This window comes from Seriola aureovittata, chromosome 19 (assembly GCF_021018895.1).
Source record: "Seriola aureovittata isolate HTS-2021-v1 ecotype China chromosome 19, ASM2101889v1, whole genome shotgun sequence".
In the NCBI taxonomy this organism is placed as follows: domain Eukaryota; kingdom Metazoa; phylum Chordata; class Actinopteri; order Carangiformes; family Carangidae; genus Seriola; species Seriola aureovittata.
Window position 1 is genome coordinate 3,040,144 of NC_079382.1, and position 14,444 is coordinate 3,054,587.

A 14,444-nucleotide genomic window follows, 5' to 3' on the forward strand; every position below is an offset into this window, starting at 1 on the left:
ACCATGCTTTATTAATCATAAACATTTTATTTTATTAAACAAAGCCAAAGTTCTCAAATATTAAATGTTGTCTAACCAAAAACATCCATATGAGAATTTAGCTTTAAAATGTAATTTTAATTTATTATGAATTTGACCAGAATGACGACAACTTTCAGTATTTGAAAGTTTCTAAACTAACACTAGCAGAGTATCTGAGACTATTTACATATATTATAAGCATCGGGTGTAAGAATTGAAATTTGTTTGGCTCTGTGACTAAATATAGTGTTTGTTATTTGATGTCTTTAGAACTTGTATAAGTTGCATTACTTATATCAGGATTTGTGTCAACGTGCACAGTCACAGCTGATGCAAATTAGCTGGTGGCTTAATCTGATAAAATGCATCTTTTCTCTTTGTATGACCTTAATGTTTCTTTACACGGTCCCTGACCAATAAATGTGATGAGCTAAATAATTAGTAGAACCATTGATTTAGACCTAACTTTCCGATGTCTTCTTGCAACCCCTCATCACCAGCTGCATATGTCTGCCAGTTGTGACTAGTTCATCCAAAGATGGTCTTTATTTGAATAATCTGAGTCCTGAATAAATAAACTCATCCAATAAAATCAGAAACAAGGCAGGAATTGGAGAAAAGACCAAAACAATATGCACAACTTTGTGCAGCAAAAATGTGTCTGATGGTCTCTTCTGTTAATCATCAGGACCAAAAATAAGGTCAAAAAAATGGATTCAATAATTATAATTATTTCCTTGTGTCATTCTGAAAACTTGACATTAATGCTTTGCACAGAATGTGTGTCTGGGTGAAATTATGACAGGGTATTTTGGGAGCAAATAGTTTAACACAGCTGCCAGCTGACTGCAGCTTGACCCTGCTAGTGTTGAGATATCGCTCTCCAACAATGAGGCCTTCTGAGGAAAAGTAAAGATGCATATCTTGACATAACATTTGATGTGAATGAACCAAGAAAAACAGCTGTTTAATATTGGATGTTAAGAACAACTAATTTTAACCTCATGATAAATAACCTCCTTTAAACCTGAGCATGACCTCTGAAATCTTGAGTACAAGTAGTGATAACGAATAACTGCCACTAGGTGTCACTGTGGTCTGAGCAGACTTGAAGCTTTGAGTTTGCTTCAGCTTGTTAACAAGAAGATTTGAACCATGAGGAGCTTTTTAAACATCCACAGACAGAGAAGAACCTTTCACTCGACACACTGCTGCAGTGTGTTTTTTTTTCATGTTTATGAGATGAGAGCTGATTCGTTTTAATCCGGTGATCGATGGGTGCGTGAAGCCAATGGTGTGTCTCCTTCCCTTTAAAGCCAACACCGCTAAGCAGAGCCACGGGGCAGGAAGGGGGGCAGGCAGGCAAACCGACGGCTGGCCTCGCCCCCCCAATCCCAAGCAGCAACCAACCAGACACAAAGGAGGCGGCGAGCGACAACACCAACAGTACTATGATTGGCTCTGATGGGTCTCAATCTGCAGCAAAAAGTGGTGGCGTGATTATCGATTGCTTTTTTCTGTTCGCTAGTGCTGATCGAGGGGGTGTGTGATTGGAGGAAGATGAGGAGGGGGAAAAAAAATTTACTGGGGACAGGAGGAGATGGTTCGAAGAAACCAACATTAAAAAAAAAAAACCAAAAAAAAAAAATACAATCTGATTCGCTTGAGGAAAGGGAGTGAAAATTTCCACATATAAAATAACGAACATAAAGTGATGAATGACGACTGATTGACGACAAAAAAAATTTGAACAAACATTTAAAGGAGGAAAAAAAGTAGACGGTGGAGATGAAAAGGCAGAACACCTCTCTACTGAAAAACAAGGTCCAAAGAAACACAAAACTAAACCATGAAAGAGTGGGTAGTAAATGAAGAGGTGAGTGAATGAGAGGGAGGTATGGGAGCTGTGGAGGGCGCTGTGGCGAGCCTGACTCCTCTCTCCTCTCTTTGGGTCTACCTTTAAAGCCTCCTGGGGGCATGGAGCTGGGTTTGGCAGGAAGGGGGGGGCCTGTACTGTTGGAGTTGTTGACTGGCGGCTGGAACGAGCCAGACAGGAAGATGCCGTCAGAAAGAGGACGGGGCTTGCGCGCAGTGGGCGGCGGCTGAGGCCTGCTGTGATTGGGCGAGGCGGTGGCCGGGAGGTCGCCATACGACTTCCGGGTCGCCGACAGCTTCACCTGACCTGACTGCCCGCCGCCGCCACTCCCTGCTTTGATGGCTTCCTTGCCTTCCTCCTCGTCTTCCTCATCGCCCGCGTAGGAGACAAACTTGGCGGTGTAGAGCGTGTCGGGGGAGGTGACCTGGGTTTTGAGGTAGGAGGTGTTTCTCTGTGGGGGGGGCGGGGGGGTGTTAGTAGGGTTGTGGGGGGCGGGGGGTTGGTAATCCCGGGGCAGCGGGGGCCGATACAGACCGGCCGGCTCGTCGGGCGTCAGCAGCTTTCTCTCGGCCTCATCATGCTGCCGGCGCCGCTCCGCCTCCAGGCGAGTGTAGTACTCCTCCTCCTGTCTCCTCTAGGGGAGGGACAACCTGTTAGTACGCTCCACTCTCATTGGCTCTCACCTCAGTAAAGGACACTCACTGGCTAATCAGCTACAGACTACAGCTGGGGCTCTATTAGACATCAAGCACCACTACATTACAAACCACATGTGTCCCGACACCTGTCTCCCAGACTCTCACACAAACTAAACCTGGGCTTCATTAGACCTGGTCTAACTGGGCTGCCTCCTTAGATACAAAGATTTGGTCCATCTAAGTCCACCATGACAGAACTGATGCTTACACTCATAGATAAGGGCACTCATTTATAAAAAGTTTTCACTCCATTAACAGGCCTTTTTCACCCGAGACACTCTGACATGTCACTGTATGAAAAAGACACAAGTGAATTATAAAACTAATTATGGCTGAATTCCATGTCACAGCTTCTGTTTCAGGGTCCTGGTGTTGTGTTCACTGTCACACTATCATGTCCCTGTGCTTTTCCTACTGTGACATGTCAAAATGCCAACGGTCAAAAAGGCCCATCAAGCAGGTTAAAAAAATATATTTTGAAGTAGAAATGGATGATTTTCCAGCTGATGCTGAAGTGTGGACTTACATTTTCCTCCTTTTTGAACAGAACTTAACTTTACTGATGCAAATAAGGCGTCAAGACTTAACAGTCGAGTGACATTTCTATTAAAGCTACAGTGTGCAACATGCTGTGTGCCAGCAGTGTGAAAACACAGCTGGCACAGCTGGAATTTGTTGTTCAGGGATGCATATTTTACTGAATATGAATCTGTTATTTACTTATTCAAATCGCTGTAATCAATTTCAATCAATTAGCTGTTCCGTCTATAAAGTGTTGCTCATCATGATTTGTTGGACCTAGAGTCCAAAACCCAAATATATTCAATTAACAGTGAGAGACAAGCAGCAAATTCTCACATTTGATTACTTAAATGATTAACATGCTATTAACACAATGATTATCATTTACAAGGAAAAAAAGTCCATTTTCATGTGTTTACTTTCATGATTTTTTAGATTTATGTCTCTGGTTTGTCAGAGGAGGCAGAACTAGAAACCATAACCACAACTGAAGGAATCCATTTAAGTGTGCCATTTGAAATTATTTGATGATCAAGTTAAAGAATACATTAAAAAACAAAAAAAAACAGTTTTATAAATGATGCCCTTAAGCTGGACTTGTTCTGAAGTGGTTTTGTCACATCCATCCTCTTAAACTTGACCTGATCTTGTATAAACACCGGGGGCAACAGGATAAATAAGTCCAGGACTTTCTTGTTCTACCCTCCACAAAAGTCTGATATTTTCTACTTTTGCAGCACCTAAAAACCTGCTTCCTAGACCACCCTGTCTACCACCAGCTCCCCTCCCCTCAGCGCTCGGTGTGGGCATGTGTGCTCAAACTGTCTATGTTTCATATGTGTATCCTCAGTTTATACTAAAGGGTTTGTGGGTATGGTTGTGACTCCAGTGGCTGAGCTCTGGTATCTACACTTCAGGGAAGGGGCCTGTGATGTTACACATGAATCTACACTGGAGGAATGTGTTTAGATTTCTGGGTTTGGAGCCCGACCAGCTGCTCTGGGTCACATGTGCTTAATCTCGATGCTTGTGATGTTAAATTATCTTCACGTTTGTTTGTTTTGGTCCGTTTCATGTGTTGAAGGTCTGCTGTGGGCTGAATGTGGTCACGATCTTGTGTGTCCTCACCCTGATCACCCCTAAGGACACACACAGCCCCGTTAAATCTCTATTGCTGTGACGCTGATGTATCCGAGCTGATGTGATGGTTGAATCAGCCCATTTGGAATCTGAAGAAACTGGGAGGGATTAGTGGGTGCGTGGGTTTGAATGAGTGGCTGGCTGGGTCTCTGAATATGTACGGTATGGATGACTGAGGGCGGGTATGGGGCGGGAGGGCGGGTGGGTGTAGATTTCTTTGAGTGCGTGTGTGCATGAAGTGAATATAAAGCATGTGGTTTTTGGGAAAAGTGGGAGGGTGGGGCAGCATTCCCTTAACATAGTTTCTGAAGCGATGCTGGATGGAAATGGTAACAAAAAAATTAAATAAAAAATAATAAAATAAAAAACCTCACAAATCATAATGTAACTGCTTCCCCCCAAAAAACTCAAATAACTTCCTGACATACACTGACAACGACCAACAACAACAACAACAACAACATGATGGGGAGTCCCATGCTTTAGGTGGGTGGGAGCACATAACATGACACGGCAACACGTCACATAGGGTGGGGGGGCTGCACAGGATGAGGACATGCAACTGGACATCTTCAGATAAACATTAAACATCAGAAACACAGTCTTAACATCACAATACGATATAATAAGAAAATGATGTCATTAACAAATATTAAATATATTCTTAAACGTTACAACTGTCAACTTTCTACCATTTTATTTAACCCTTGTCCTTTCAGTGTTTAAAATCTTAAAAATAAACCAAGTGGTGGTGTAAAGTGCCAGATTTTTAAACATCCAGCGGTCTGATCAGGTCTGTTTAGGTCTGCAGTTCACGGGACAAATGCACCAAAAATAATAACAACACAGTGATAAAAAAAACACGGAGTATGTTTGATTTAACACACAAGTCGAAGATGGATGGGTGGACACCAGATCAGACCACTGGTCATTTAAAAATGAATTAACACTTATAAGACATATTAGTAATATGACGTTTTCCTAATAATCTGAATGGCCTGTATTTAGTAAGGAAAACATAAATTAAGTCATTACAACATAGATACAGTGGCTTAGGGACATTTTCAGGCACATTCACATGTTGCACACTTCACTGTGTTTAAACTGGATTAAATTTACGTTTTTTTGGCAATTAATTCTACACACAATAACCCATAACTAAACAAACACAGACATCAGTGAATGAAATATATATTATATATTTATCATTATATATTTATTTTATCCATTTCTATGGCGCTCAAAACTGAGCCCAGATCCTTGGGTTACTCTGTCGAGAATTAATTGCCAAAAAAAGCTACTCGTTTTACTTTAGTACAACTAGTACTTTAAATTAAATGTATAACACAGTAAAGTGTGATGGGGGTCTCAATACTTTTCAAAGCCACTGTATGATTTAGGGTTAGACTGATATGTAGCAGATGGGCTTTTATTTATTTTTTTTATAAATCCATATGTCACCTACATCTGATATCATGGATGTAAATCAAGTGTTTTATATAAATATCCACTGTATCTTTACATTTACATACAATACATTTTAACAACAACTACAACTATTTTCACATATTGTACCATGTTAGCATAAAGTATTTAAACTGGTCATATCTGGTTATTTTGACTCCATGCAATTATCTTTAACTTTGAATATCAAATTAAACAAAGCTGAGTAACTTCCACTCAGTACCAGTAATAAAAAAAATTATTAGGTTAAATATGTAGTTTGCAAATGATGTTAAAAGTAACAACTTCAGAGTCTTCATCAGGGCAGAAACAGTAAAAACTTATCAACACATCAAGGTGTAATCAATCTGTTTTTACTTCATCTGCTCTAATGACTCAGTGCTGTTCAAATGTTTTAAACCAATATACTCAGCTAAATAAAGGCTTTTAGCATAACTTTTCCTTTATCTGTAAGTCTTGTTTTTTGTATATTTCAGAACTTATTTCAGCCTGAAAATACATAAATACATGAAACATGTATTTTGAAAATACTGACTAATTGCTATTTGCACATTCGGTGGGAAAATATCATCCTGTAACATCTCTTATCAGCCCAACCCTGTTCCACTTCTGCCCTGACTGACTCACTAAAGGCTTAAATATCATAACAACACATCCTACAGTCGCTTGTTTTCCTGAACTCTGACCTCACAGCTGCCACAGTTTCACAGACGGCTCACAGACAAACCGACCTTCTCCTCTGCCTCTCGTTTGGCTCTCTCCTCCTCTCTCCACCTCCTCTCCTCCTCCTGCTTTGCTCGCTCCTCCGCCTCCCGCTTGCGAATCTCCTCCAGCTGCTGCTTACGCCGTCGCTCCTCGTCCTGCAACTGTTCACACGCACACACACACACACACACACACACACACACACACACACACGCAGAAGAGCATGCCAAAAGGCACGCAAAGACGGACACACATGCATACAAAACAAACAATTAGTACAACAATCATGTCATTCATACATAAACCCTGAAAACATTTCCACATCAAATGTCTGTTTCACTGCTCCAACACTAATGTTCACTAACATAATAATGTGAGGCAGTCTGATTTGTCTCACAGGACCGCTCCAGAGGGGAGGAGCAGTGTGCACTGCAAATACACAGCACAGTCAGACACACACACACACACACTGCTGATCATGCAACAACAACATGCAACAACAGCAACCAGAACAGGGCAGAGCAAAAACAACAGCAGCCCTTTTCTTTAAGCTACTTCAGGTGCACTTGATTTTGGTTCATCCTAAGTTTAAAGGTCCCACTGAGCAGGAGAGGGAGGGTAAATCAAGCGTACCGGAAGTAACTGCAGCAGAAATATTCAAACCATCCCAACACAAACCCAGTGAAATACGGTGACACAAAAAACAAACAGACCTTTTCCCTGGTCTGGACGGTGGTTAAAGGGTCAGTTCAACCAAATAACAAAAACATATTTTGTCATTTACCCCTAGTGGAATCTGTCCATGCAGAAACTGTGTGAAGAGGTTGTGAGATGTGTTTCTTAGAGTCTGTATAAATCTATTTTTTTTGTAACTATTATTTTATTTAGATTTGTTTTTTATTCCTTATATTATATAATAATAATGTTTTTTAGAATCTAATTTAATTACCATTCGTTTTTATTATCAAATAATTGTATTGTATATTGTAATTGTATTGTAATATAATTTGTACATATATTATATTTTTAAGAGTGGTGAAGGCTTTTATAGATGATTGACGGGTGGAATTGAAGTCTACATAATCACCGATATGAGACACCCTGACACACTCACCTGGTGTGTGTGTGTGTGTGTGTGTGTGTGTGTGTGTGTGTGTGTGTGGTGGACTGTTGATAATAATTTAATTTAAAGAAAGATGTAATAAAAACATTGGTGAGTGCCTATGTGTGAATTCACTGGAACTTTGCTGCTGGCTCCAAACAAGACTTCATATAAAGTAGAGCCTGTTTTCTTAAAGACCAACACCTACAACCAAGACAAGTGAAACCAAAACCATTTGCTTGGAGAGATAACAATAGAAGTAAGTCAGAAAATACATTTTTTGTATTATGGGTGAGCAGACCCTTTAAAAGAAGAACATAAAGAGGCTTAGCTGGTCACACACAAATGGATGGATGGATGGATGGATGGATGGATGAGTGGACAGATAGATGGATTCATAGACACCACAACATCATGACGAGGCCCTGTGCAGGCAGCTTTGGGGGCTCACAGGACTATCATGCATGGATCTTGACCTGGACGCCCCCCCTGTGATGAATTCAGCCATGCAGGTGCCACCTCAGTATGCACTCAAAACATCACTGCTGACAAGTCTCACGCCGACCTCAGCTCTGCTACTCTAATCGCATGGACAGGTTCGGTTTCCTGTGGCTTTTATGATTTGTGGAAACACCAGTATTTTAACGCTGGAACCAGCAGCTTCACTCGACGTCCCCCCCAGCAGTTGTTTTGAGTGGACAAAGAGATGGACAGCTTCCCCAGCCAAACAACATCAAGCATCCCAGGACGGCCTCTCCATGACCGGCTGCTCTGTAGCTAATCATGGCCAAGCCCTGCCTCCAACCCCGACCCACCCCCATGAAACGACAACAGTAGTCCAGATGGGTGGGGAGAAACACATATAGGAAACACGGGCAGGTGCGCAGCCCAGACAGAAAACAGGAAGTGATGTAAGGGCAGGGAGAGGATACTCGTCATTAACAGGAAGAACATACCAAGTCTAGAACAGAGATAGCTGGGACAGCAGTCTGCTGCTGAAGAAGAAGAAGAAGAAGAGAATAAAGAGTGAGAGATGGAGAGGAGGTAGGGAGGGAGGAAAGGGAGATACCCAAATACTGAATAGGAAAGTATGAAGGAGATAAAAATAAACTGGCAAAAGGGAGGGGAGGGAAGAGGGAGGAGAAACTGAGGAGTAAAATAGAAATAAGGAAAGGGAGAGGGAGGACAAACAGTAAAGTGAAAACATTGTTTTTCTCCACTGTGCTGATGAGCGGCTGTTTAAAAGCTCCTTCATCCACCACGTCCGAATGCAGCCACTGCACCACCTAACTACATCCTAAACATGGATCTCACTATTTTGAGATCCAATACACATATAAATCAGGGAATAATAACAAAAACTACAGAATCCAGATTATAACTGGAGTCACTGCAAACATTCAGTTTTATCTTTAAGTGACATCTTTCACTTCACGGCCTACTCTTCCCAAGGTTTTTACTTTTAATTTACACATAAATTATTTCTTTGGTTTGGAGTTTGTCTTTCTTCAAGAAAAGTTTATCTTTACTTTCTTTAATCAAATCAATCATCTAAGGATCGTGGCCAAATAAACCAGTGAGGGGCCCATGGAAAGATTTACTGTTAGGCCCCCCCCACATTAACTAGTTCATGGGGATTTGTTTAAACACATTCTTACTGAGGGCACCTCATTATAATATAAACTAAAATAATTCATGGCTTAATTTAAGTCCAAATGTCCAAATAATCATATCACTAAAACCAATTGACGCGCTGTGAACCTGAGGACTGTAGGAGAAGTCGTCCGCTTCACTCGGTTGGTAATTCACCCTGATTAAGGATGGGTCTAGGTTCTTGTGATTTTGGACAGTATAAATAAACTTGACGTTCTCCTCTGTTATTGCCCTTTTTCACTGTAAACTATGCTGAATGTCCATTTGCAACCAGAAGGAGTTAACACATTACAGTACATAATACATTAGATTGAAGTTAAAATGATGCCATTATATAAAAAAAACAAAAACAAACATCCATTTATCACTTGGTGTAAACTGGTAAAGGCTGAAAAGTATATGTTTTAATCCTTCCAGACCACCCACATCAACAGACATACAACCACACCCTCACACATTCAACACCTTCCAGTGCCCACCACCACAGCCCACCATGTCTCACCACAACCAGTCACGCTTCAACAAATAAAAAAATAAAGCTGCAAAGATTTATGTATGTAAGGATGTCAACCACTTTTAGAAAGCAACAAGAATTAGTTTGAAACAACTTCGACATTTTACAGCTGTTTTAGTACTAGAATGGTGCTCTCATGATACCTACAGTATTATCGGCTTAGTTTCTAACTATTACACGGTGTGCGCCACTATAAAAATATAAATCCAGCCGAGATAATGCTCCAGTTCTACCTTGGCATTATCCAGATTATGGAACAAATAAATCATCGACATCCAGTTGGGAAGCTGAGAACCCTGTAGAAACAGGACCAGTGGTCCCGGTTCATTCTTGCTATGCAACACGGCACTTCTGCTGCATTTGCATTATATGGGAAAGATGCTAATTAAAAGTTAAAATCAACAAAAGAAAAAAGTTATTTTCATTTCACTTTTACCTATTTAATGACATCGGAGGCTCAGCAGGAAACAACTATTTGTTGGATATTTGATTAATGCCTGACATTTCAATGCTAACAATATTGTGCTGGAGATAATAACTTGCATCACTGAATAAGTAAATGTGTTTAGAGCAGGAAAGAGAAACCAAATCCTACAGGAAACCTCAATCATGACATTTTTTAACTCTTCAAACGTTGTGTCGTGGTTATGTCCATATGATGTGAATGCAGCATTAACAACGTCCTCGTCTGCCTGCCCCCACCCCTCCCGTCCACCCCTCCAGCCAATCAGATTTAAGCAGCTCAGCATGGCAAAGCGATGACAGAAGCATGTTGCAGATGCACATTGCAGGACATTCATAGTGGGAGCGCTGCCACAGAGGAATCCATTTCCCCTTCTAGCATTTGAAAGGCGGTTCTGCCCCCCCCCCAGCCTGACTTCCTGTGGCTCGCCCTTCCTCATACACTGGACTACAGTTCTGTTTCTGAACTGTGAGCTGATGAACATTATCACTTGAAAAACATAAGTCAGAATGTTTTTATTTCTGCCAAAACAGCCTTTACATACAACTTCCTGTACCTCCCATACTCGTTACTTCCTCCAGCTGCCTTCCTGTAAATGTTTAATTTATGCTCTACCACTCTTAACCTCCTCTTTTTGTGGCTTTCCCCCTTCCCCCCCTACAGCGCCTCTACGCTTACAGTCTCTCTATCCATTCCCCTCCCTCCACCACCACCACCCCCCATCTCACCCTGGCTCTCTTCTCGGCCTCCAGCCTCTGCATGATCATCATGGTGTCCACGTCCTCGTCGTCCTCCTCCTCCTCGTCTTCGTCGCTCTGCTTGGACTCCTGCAGTCGTTTCTGGAACTGCCACTCCAGCATCAGCTTCCTGAGACGGTCGCTCTCCTCTGCTGTTCGCTCCGGCTTTGCCTGGAAAATAAAATATTTTCAGAACTCAACTCTTGAAACTGGTCCACTTTCTTACCCTGTAACTAACCAAGCTCAACCCACTCATTTGCAAGGAATTTGTATTAGGACGTAGCAGGGACAATCAAATATTTTACTCAAACTACTGGTCATATACTTCCAGATTACCATAACAGTATCACATGCATTACATAAATTCTATTCTGCCATTTACTGCCAAAAGCATTGGAGCAGGTTATTTTCATTATCTATTAATCTTTCTCAGTTAGTAGATTAATTATTTTCTCTATAAAATGCCAGAAAATAATGAAAAATGCCCATCTCAGGTTCACTGAGCTCAAGGTGATGCGTTCAAAATGTATTGTTTTGTCCTACCAACCAAAACCAAAACATATTAAATTTCCAATGATATCAAACAGAGAAATGCTGACATTGGTCACATTTTTCAAGATTGGTACGAGAAAATGTTTTTTGCATTTTTCTTGAAAAATTACTTTAAGGATTTGATTTGCAAAATAGTTGCAGAAAAATATTGACAAATCAGCTTAGCAATCACTTGTTTCAGCTCTAGACTGTAAAATTAGATGAAATTTTAAAGATCATCAAACACATGAGCTGAAAAAACAAGAAATGACTAGTACTACTCTGACTAGGAACAAAAATTGCCAGATGTTCACCTGAGATAAAATTAAGGAAGAGTTTGACATTTTGAGAAATGTGATTATTTGCTCTTTTTAACCAGAGGTAGATGAGTGGATTGATACCATTCTCACATCTGTCTATTAAACATGAAGCTACAGGCAGCAGTGAGTTAGCTTAGCTTAGCTTAGCACAAAGAGTAGAAACATAAAACCATTAAGCACACAAGATATAATGTGTTAATTTGTGATATGTAAAAGTGCTGGTAGCAGGATATTTTTACCTTTGGACAGAGCCAGGCTAACTGGTCACCCATTTCCAGCCTTTATCCTAAGCTAATTCCTGATTCCAGCTATATATTTACCTCACAGACATTGAGAATGGTATTGTACTCAACTGACTAACTGTAACACGTGTAACCAAAATGTCAAATTATTCCTTTAAAATGAACACTACCAGGTTTTAATTTGTGCCCACCTGGAGCTCCTGGATCTCCTTGTCCAGCAGGTCCACGATGTGAAGCTGCTGCTGTTTCTCAGCCTTCTCGCGGGCATCTCTCTTCCAGGGGTCTGGAGACAGACTGTCGCTGGACGTCAGCTCCTCCTTACTGATGGTGATGTACTGCAGGTCTCGCCTCTCTATGGTCCGCGGCTGCTGCTGCGGGAGGAGCTCCCTGATCACTGTGTCCATGCCTACGTTGACATCAAAGTTAATTTATTACTTGCGTATCAGAACGGTCTACAAGAAAGATCTGAATTAAATGTGTTACCGGCGGGGTTGGAGGCACTGCCAGGTGGAGGAACAGCTGACCGCGGTAGGCTGGCCAGCTTCTCCGGTCTGGATGGGGGAGGCTGTGGTTGAGGTTGTGGGGGCAGGTAAGACTGGGGTGGGGCAACAGATGCCAGGGGGGGCTGGTGGTGAGGTGGAGGCATGGTTCCTCCGTTGTTGTGAGGTTGGACGGGCATGACGGGGTTGGCCCGGATCTGACCCAACTTCCTCTCCTGCTCCCTTCTCTTCCTCTCCCTAGGAAATAATCATCATCATCATCGTCATTAGCATTGTTATCATCAACATCAAGTGTTGCTATAATCAAGAAAAAAAAAAAGAAAAAAAAAAAAAAGTACCTCTCCTCCTCCAGCCGAGCTTTCTCCTTCTCATACCAGCGTTGCTGCTCCTCCCGTTTCTTGCGGTCAGCAGCCTGCTGAGCTGCTACAGGGGTGACAGCAGCGGGAGGCGGCGGGAGCGGCAGGTCGGGCTGGGGGTCATAAGGGTCGTAGGCATCGGGGTAAGGGGCTGGCGGCGGCGGTGGAGGAGGGGGCAGGTCGGAGCGCGATGGCGCCTGGGCCGAATGTGGCGGCACAGAGTGCGGAGCGTTGGGTGTCTTCCATCGGCCGGGCCCGGTCTTCTGGTTCTGGGTCTTGTTGGAGGAGGAGGAGGAGGCTGAGAAGTTGAGGTGCTCCTGGCTAGACGTGGAGGACTCCAACGAGGAGGACACCTGTGGCTGAGGGGCCCAATGGTCAGGACCTCCTACACCTGCAGATATGAGGAGACACCGTCAGAGGTTAATCTTACATTAACCTAAAAAAATTTAACTGAGTACAAGTGACTGTGCAGGATTAAAGGGGCAAAATATCATATTTATTTTATTTTGTAATATCTTGATTCCTACATATTATATAAACAAAAACAAAGAGCAATAATATCAAATTTGATTGCATTCTAGAGGAACATTTGGACGCTGGTAACCTATTACATAAGCTGACCGTTCTTCCTCTCATCTCTTATCTAAACTCTCTGGCTGTTCATCCTCTGTAACCTGCTTGTTTCTCACCTCCTGGTGGACCTCTCTGGTAGTCAAGGTCCCTGTGTTGGTAGTCCAGGTCCCGATGCTGGTAATCCTGCTGGTAGTGTGGCTGCATGCGCTCATCTGGCCTCAGACCTCCTGGTGGGGGGTACAGCTCCTCCTGAGAGTGGTTAACCCGCTAAGAAGAGATAAAGGAGAGAGGAAGGGGAATGAGATGGAGAGAGCCGAGCAGGAGGAATAGGAGGAGGAAGCGGGAGGTGGGAAAATGAAGGTGAAAAGGAACAAAAGATGGAGAAAAGAGGAAGGAATAAGATGAGGAGGTGTGCACGGCAGAAAAAGGAGTAGGAGTTTTAACCTTTAACCAGTGCTGCTCTACCTGCATGCTGTTGTGGATGCTGTCGACCATAGGGAGGCGTTCTCTGTCCTCCATGCCCTGCCAGTGCTGTGAGGGCCCCTGCCCAGGACCCACTACCCGATCCTGGCTCTTGGAGGCCGGGATGGTGAAGTACTCCCTGGGGTAGGTCTGGGTGGGGATGGGGTAGGCTTCTGGACGGGGAGGGGAGGGCTCATCCTGAGGAATAAAACCAGAAATTTAGTGTCTGTGTTGGGACTGAATTGTCAGGAGCTGATGGGAGTGCTGATTGGAGTGCACCTTGTGCACCAAATGAAAAATTATTTCTCATCTCTGGTCTAGACACTGAGAGTCCTCGAGTGTTAGTGTCACTCTACTATCGTCAAGCCTGCTGGAACATTCCTCATTAAGACGTTACAGTTACTTACGTCTGCACACAGGTTGCCAGTGGAGACGGAGGTGATCTTAGTGCCAGGTCCTCCGGGGTACACCGCTTTGCTCGCAGGACTCTGGCCCTGATCTGAAGAAGGAGGAGGGAGGAGAGACAATCATTTTAGTTCATTAGAAGCTTTAACAAATAAATCAC

The 14,444-nt window shown here is 42.7% G+C and overlaps 1 protein-coding gene across 18 annotated transcripts in view; it reads right to left on the reverse strand.

Moving 5' to 3' along the window:
* Nucleotides 1-14,444, reverse strand: part of afdna (afadin, adherens junction formation factor a) — a 102,317-nt gene that overhangs the window by 6,406 nt on the left and 81,467 nt on the right. For 7 of the 18 annotated variants that reach the window (XM_056363501.1, XM_056363499.1, XM_056363500.1 and 4 more), the window contains 10 exons: nucleotides 14,287-14,378; nucleotides 13,883-14,077; nucleotides 13,534-13,684; nucleotides 12,827-13,235; nucleotides 12,472-12,725; nucleotides 12,180-12,394; nucleotides 10,887-11,066; nucleotides 8,485-8,523; nucleotides 6,453-6,587; nucleotides 1,979-2,531 (listed from right to left, as the gene is read on the reverse strand). In XM_056363501.1, coding sequence (XP_056219476.1) covers nucleotides 1,979-2,531; nucleotides 6,453-6,587; nucleotides 8,485-8,523; nucleotides 10,887-11,066; nucleotides 12,180-12,394; nucleotides 12,472-12,725; nucleotides 12,827-13,235; nucleotides 13,534-13,684; nucleotides 13,883-14,077; nucleotides 14,287-14,378 — 2,223 coding nt within the window. The remainder of the gene's footprint in view (nucleotides 1-1,978; nucleotides 2,532-6,452; nucleotides 6,588-8,484; nucleotides 8,524-10,886; nucleotides 11,067-12,179; nucleotides 12,395-12,471; nucleotides 12,726-12,826; nucleotides 13,236-13,533; nucleotides 13,685-13,882; nucleotides 14,078-14,286; nucleotides 14,379-14,444) is intronic. The other 11 variants (XM_056363513.1, XM_056363498.1, XM_056363512.1 and 8 more) reach the window with 8 other exon arrangements.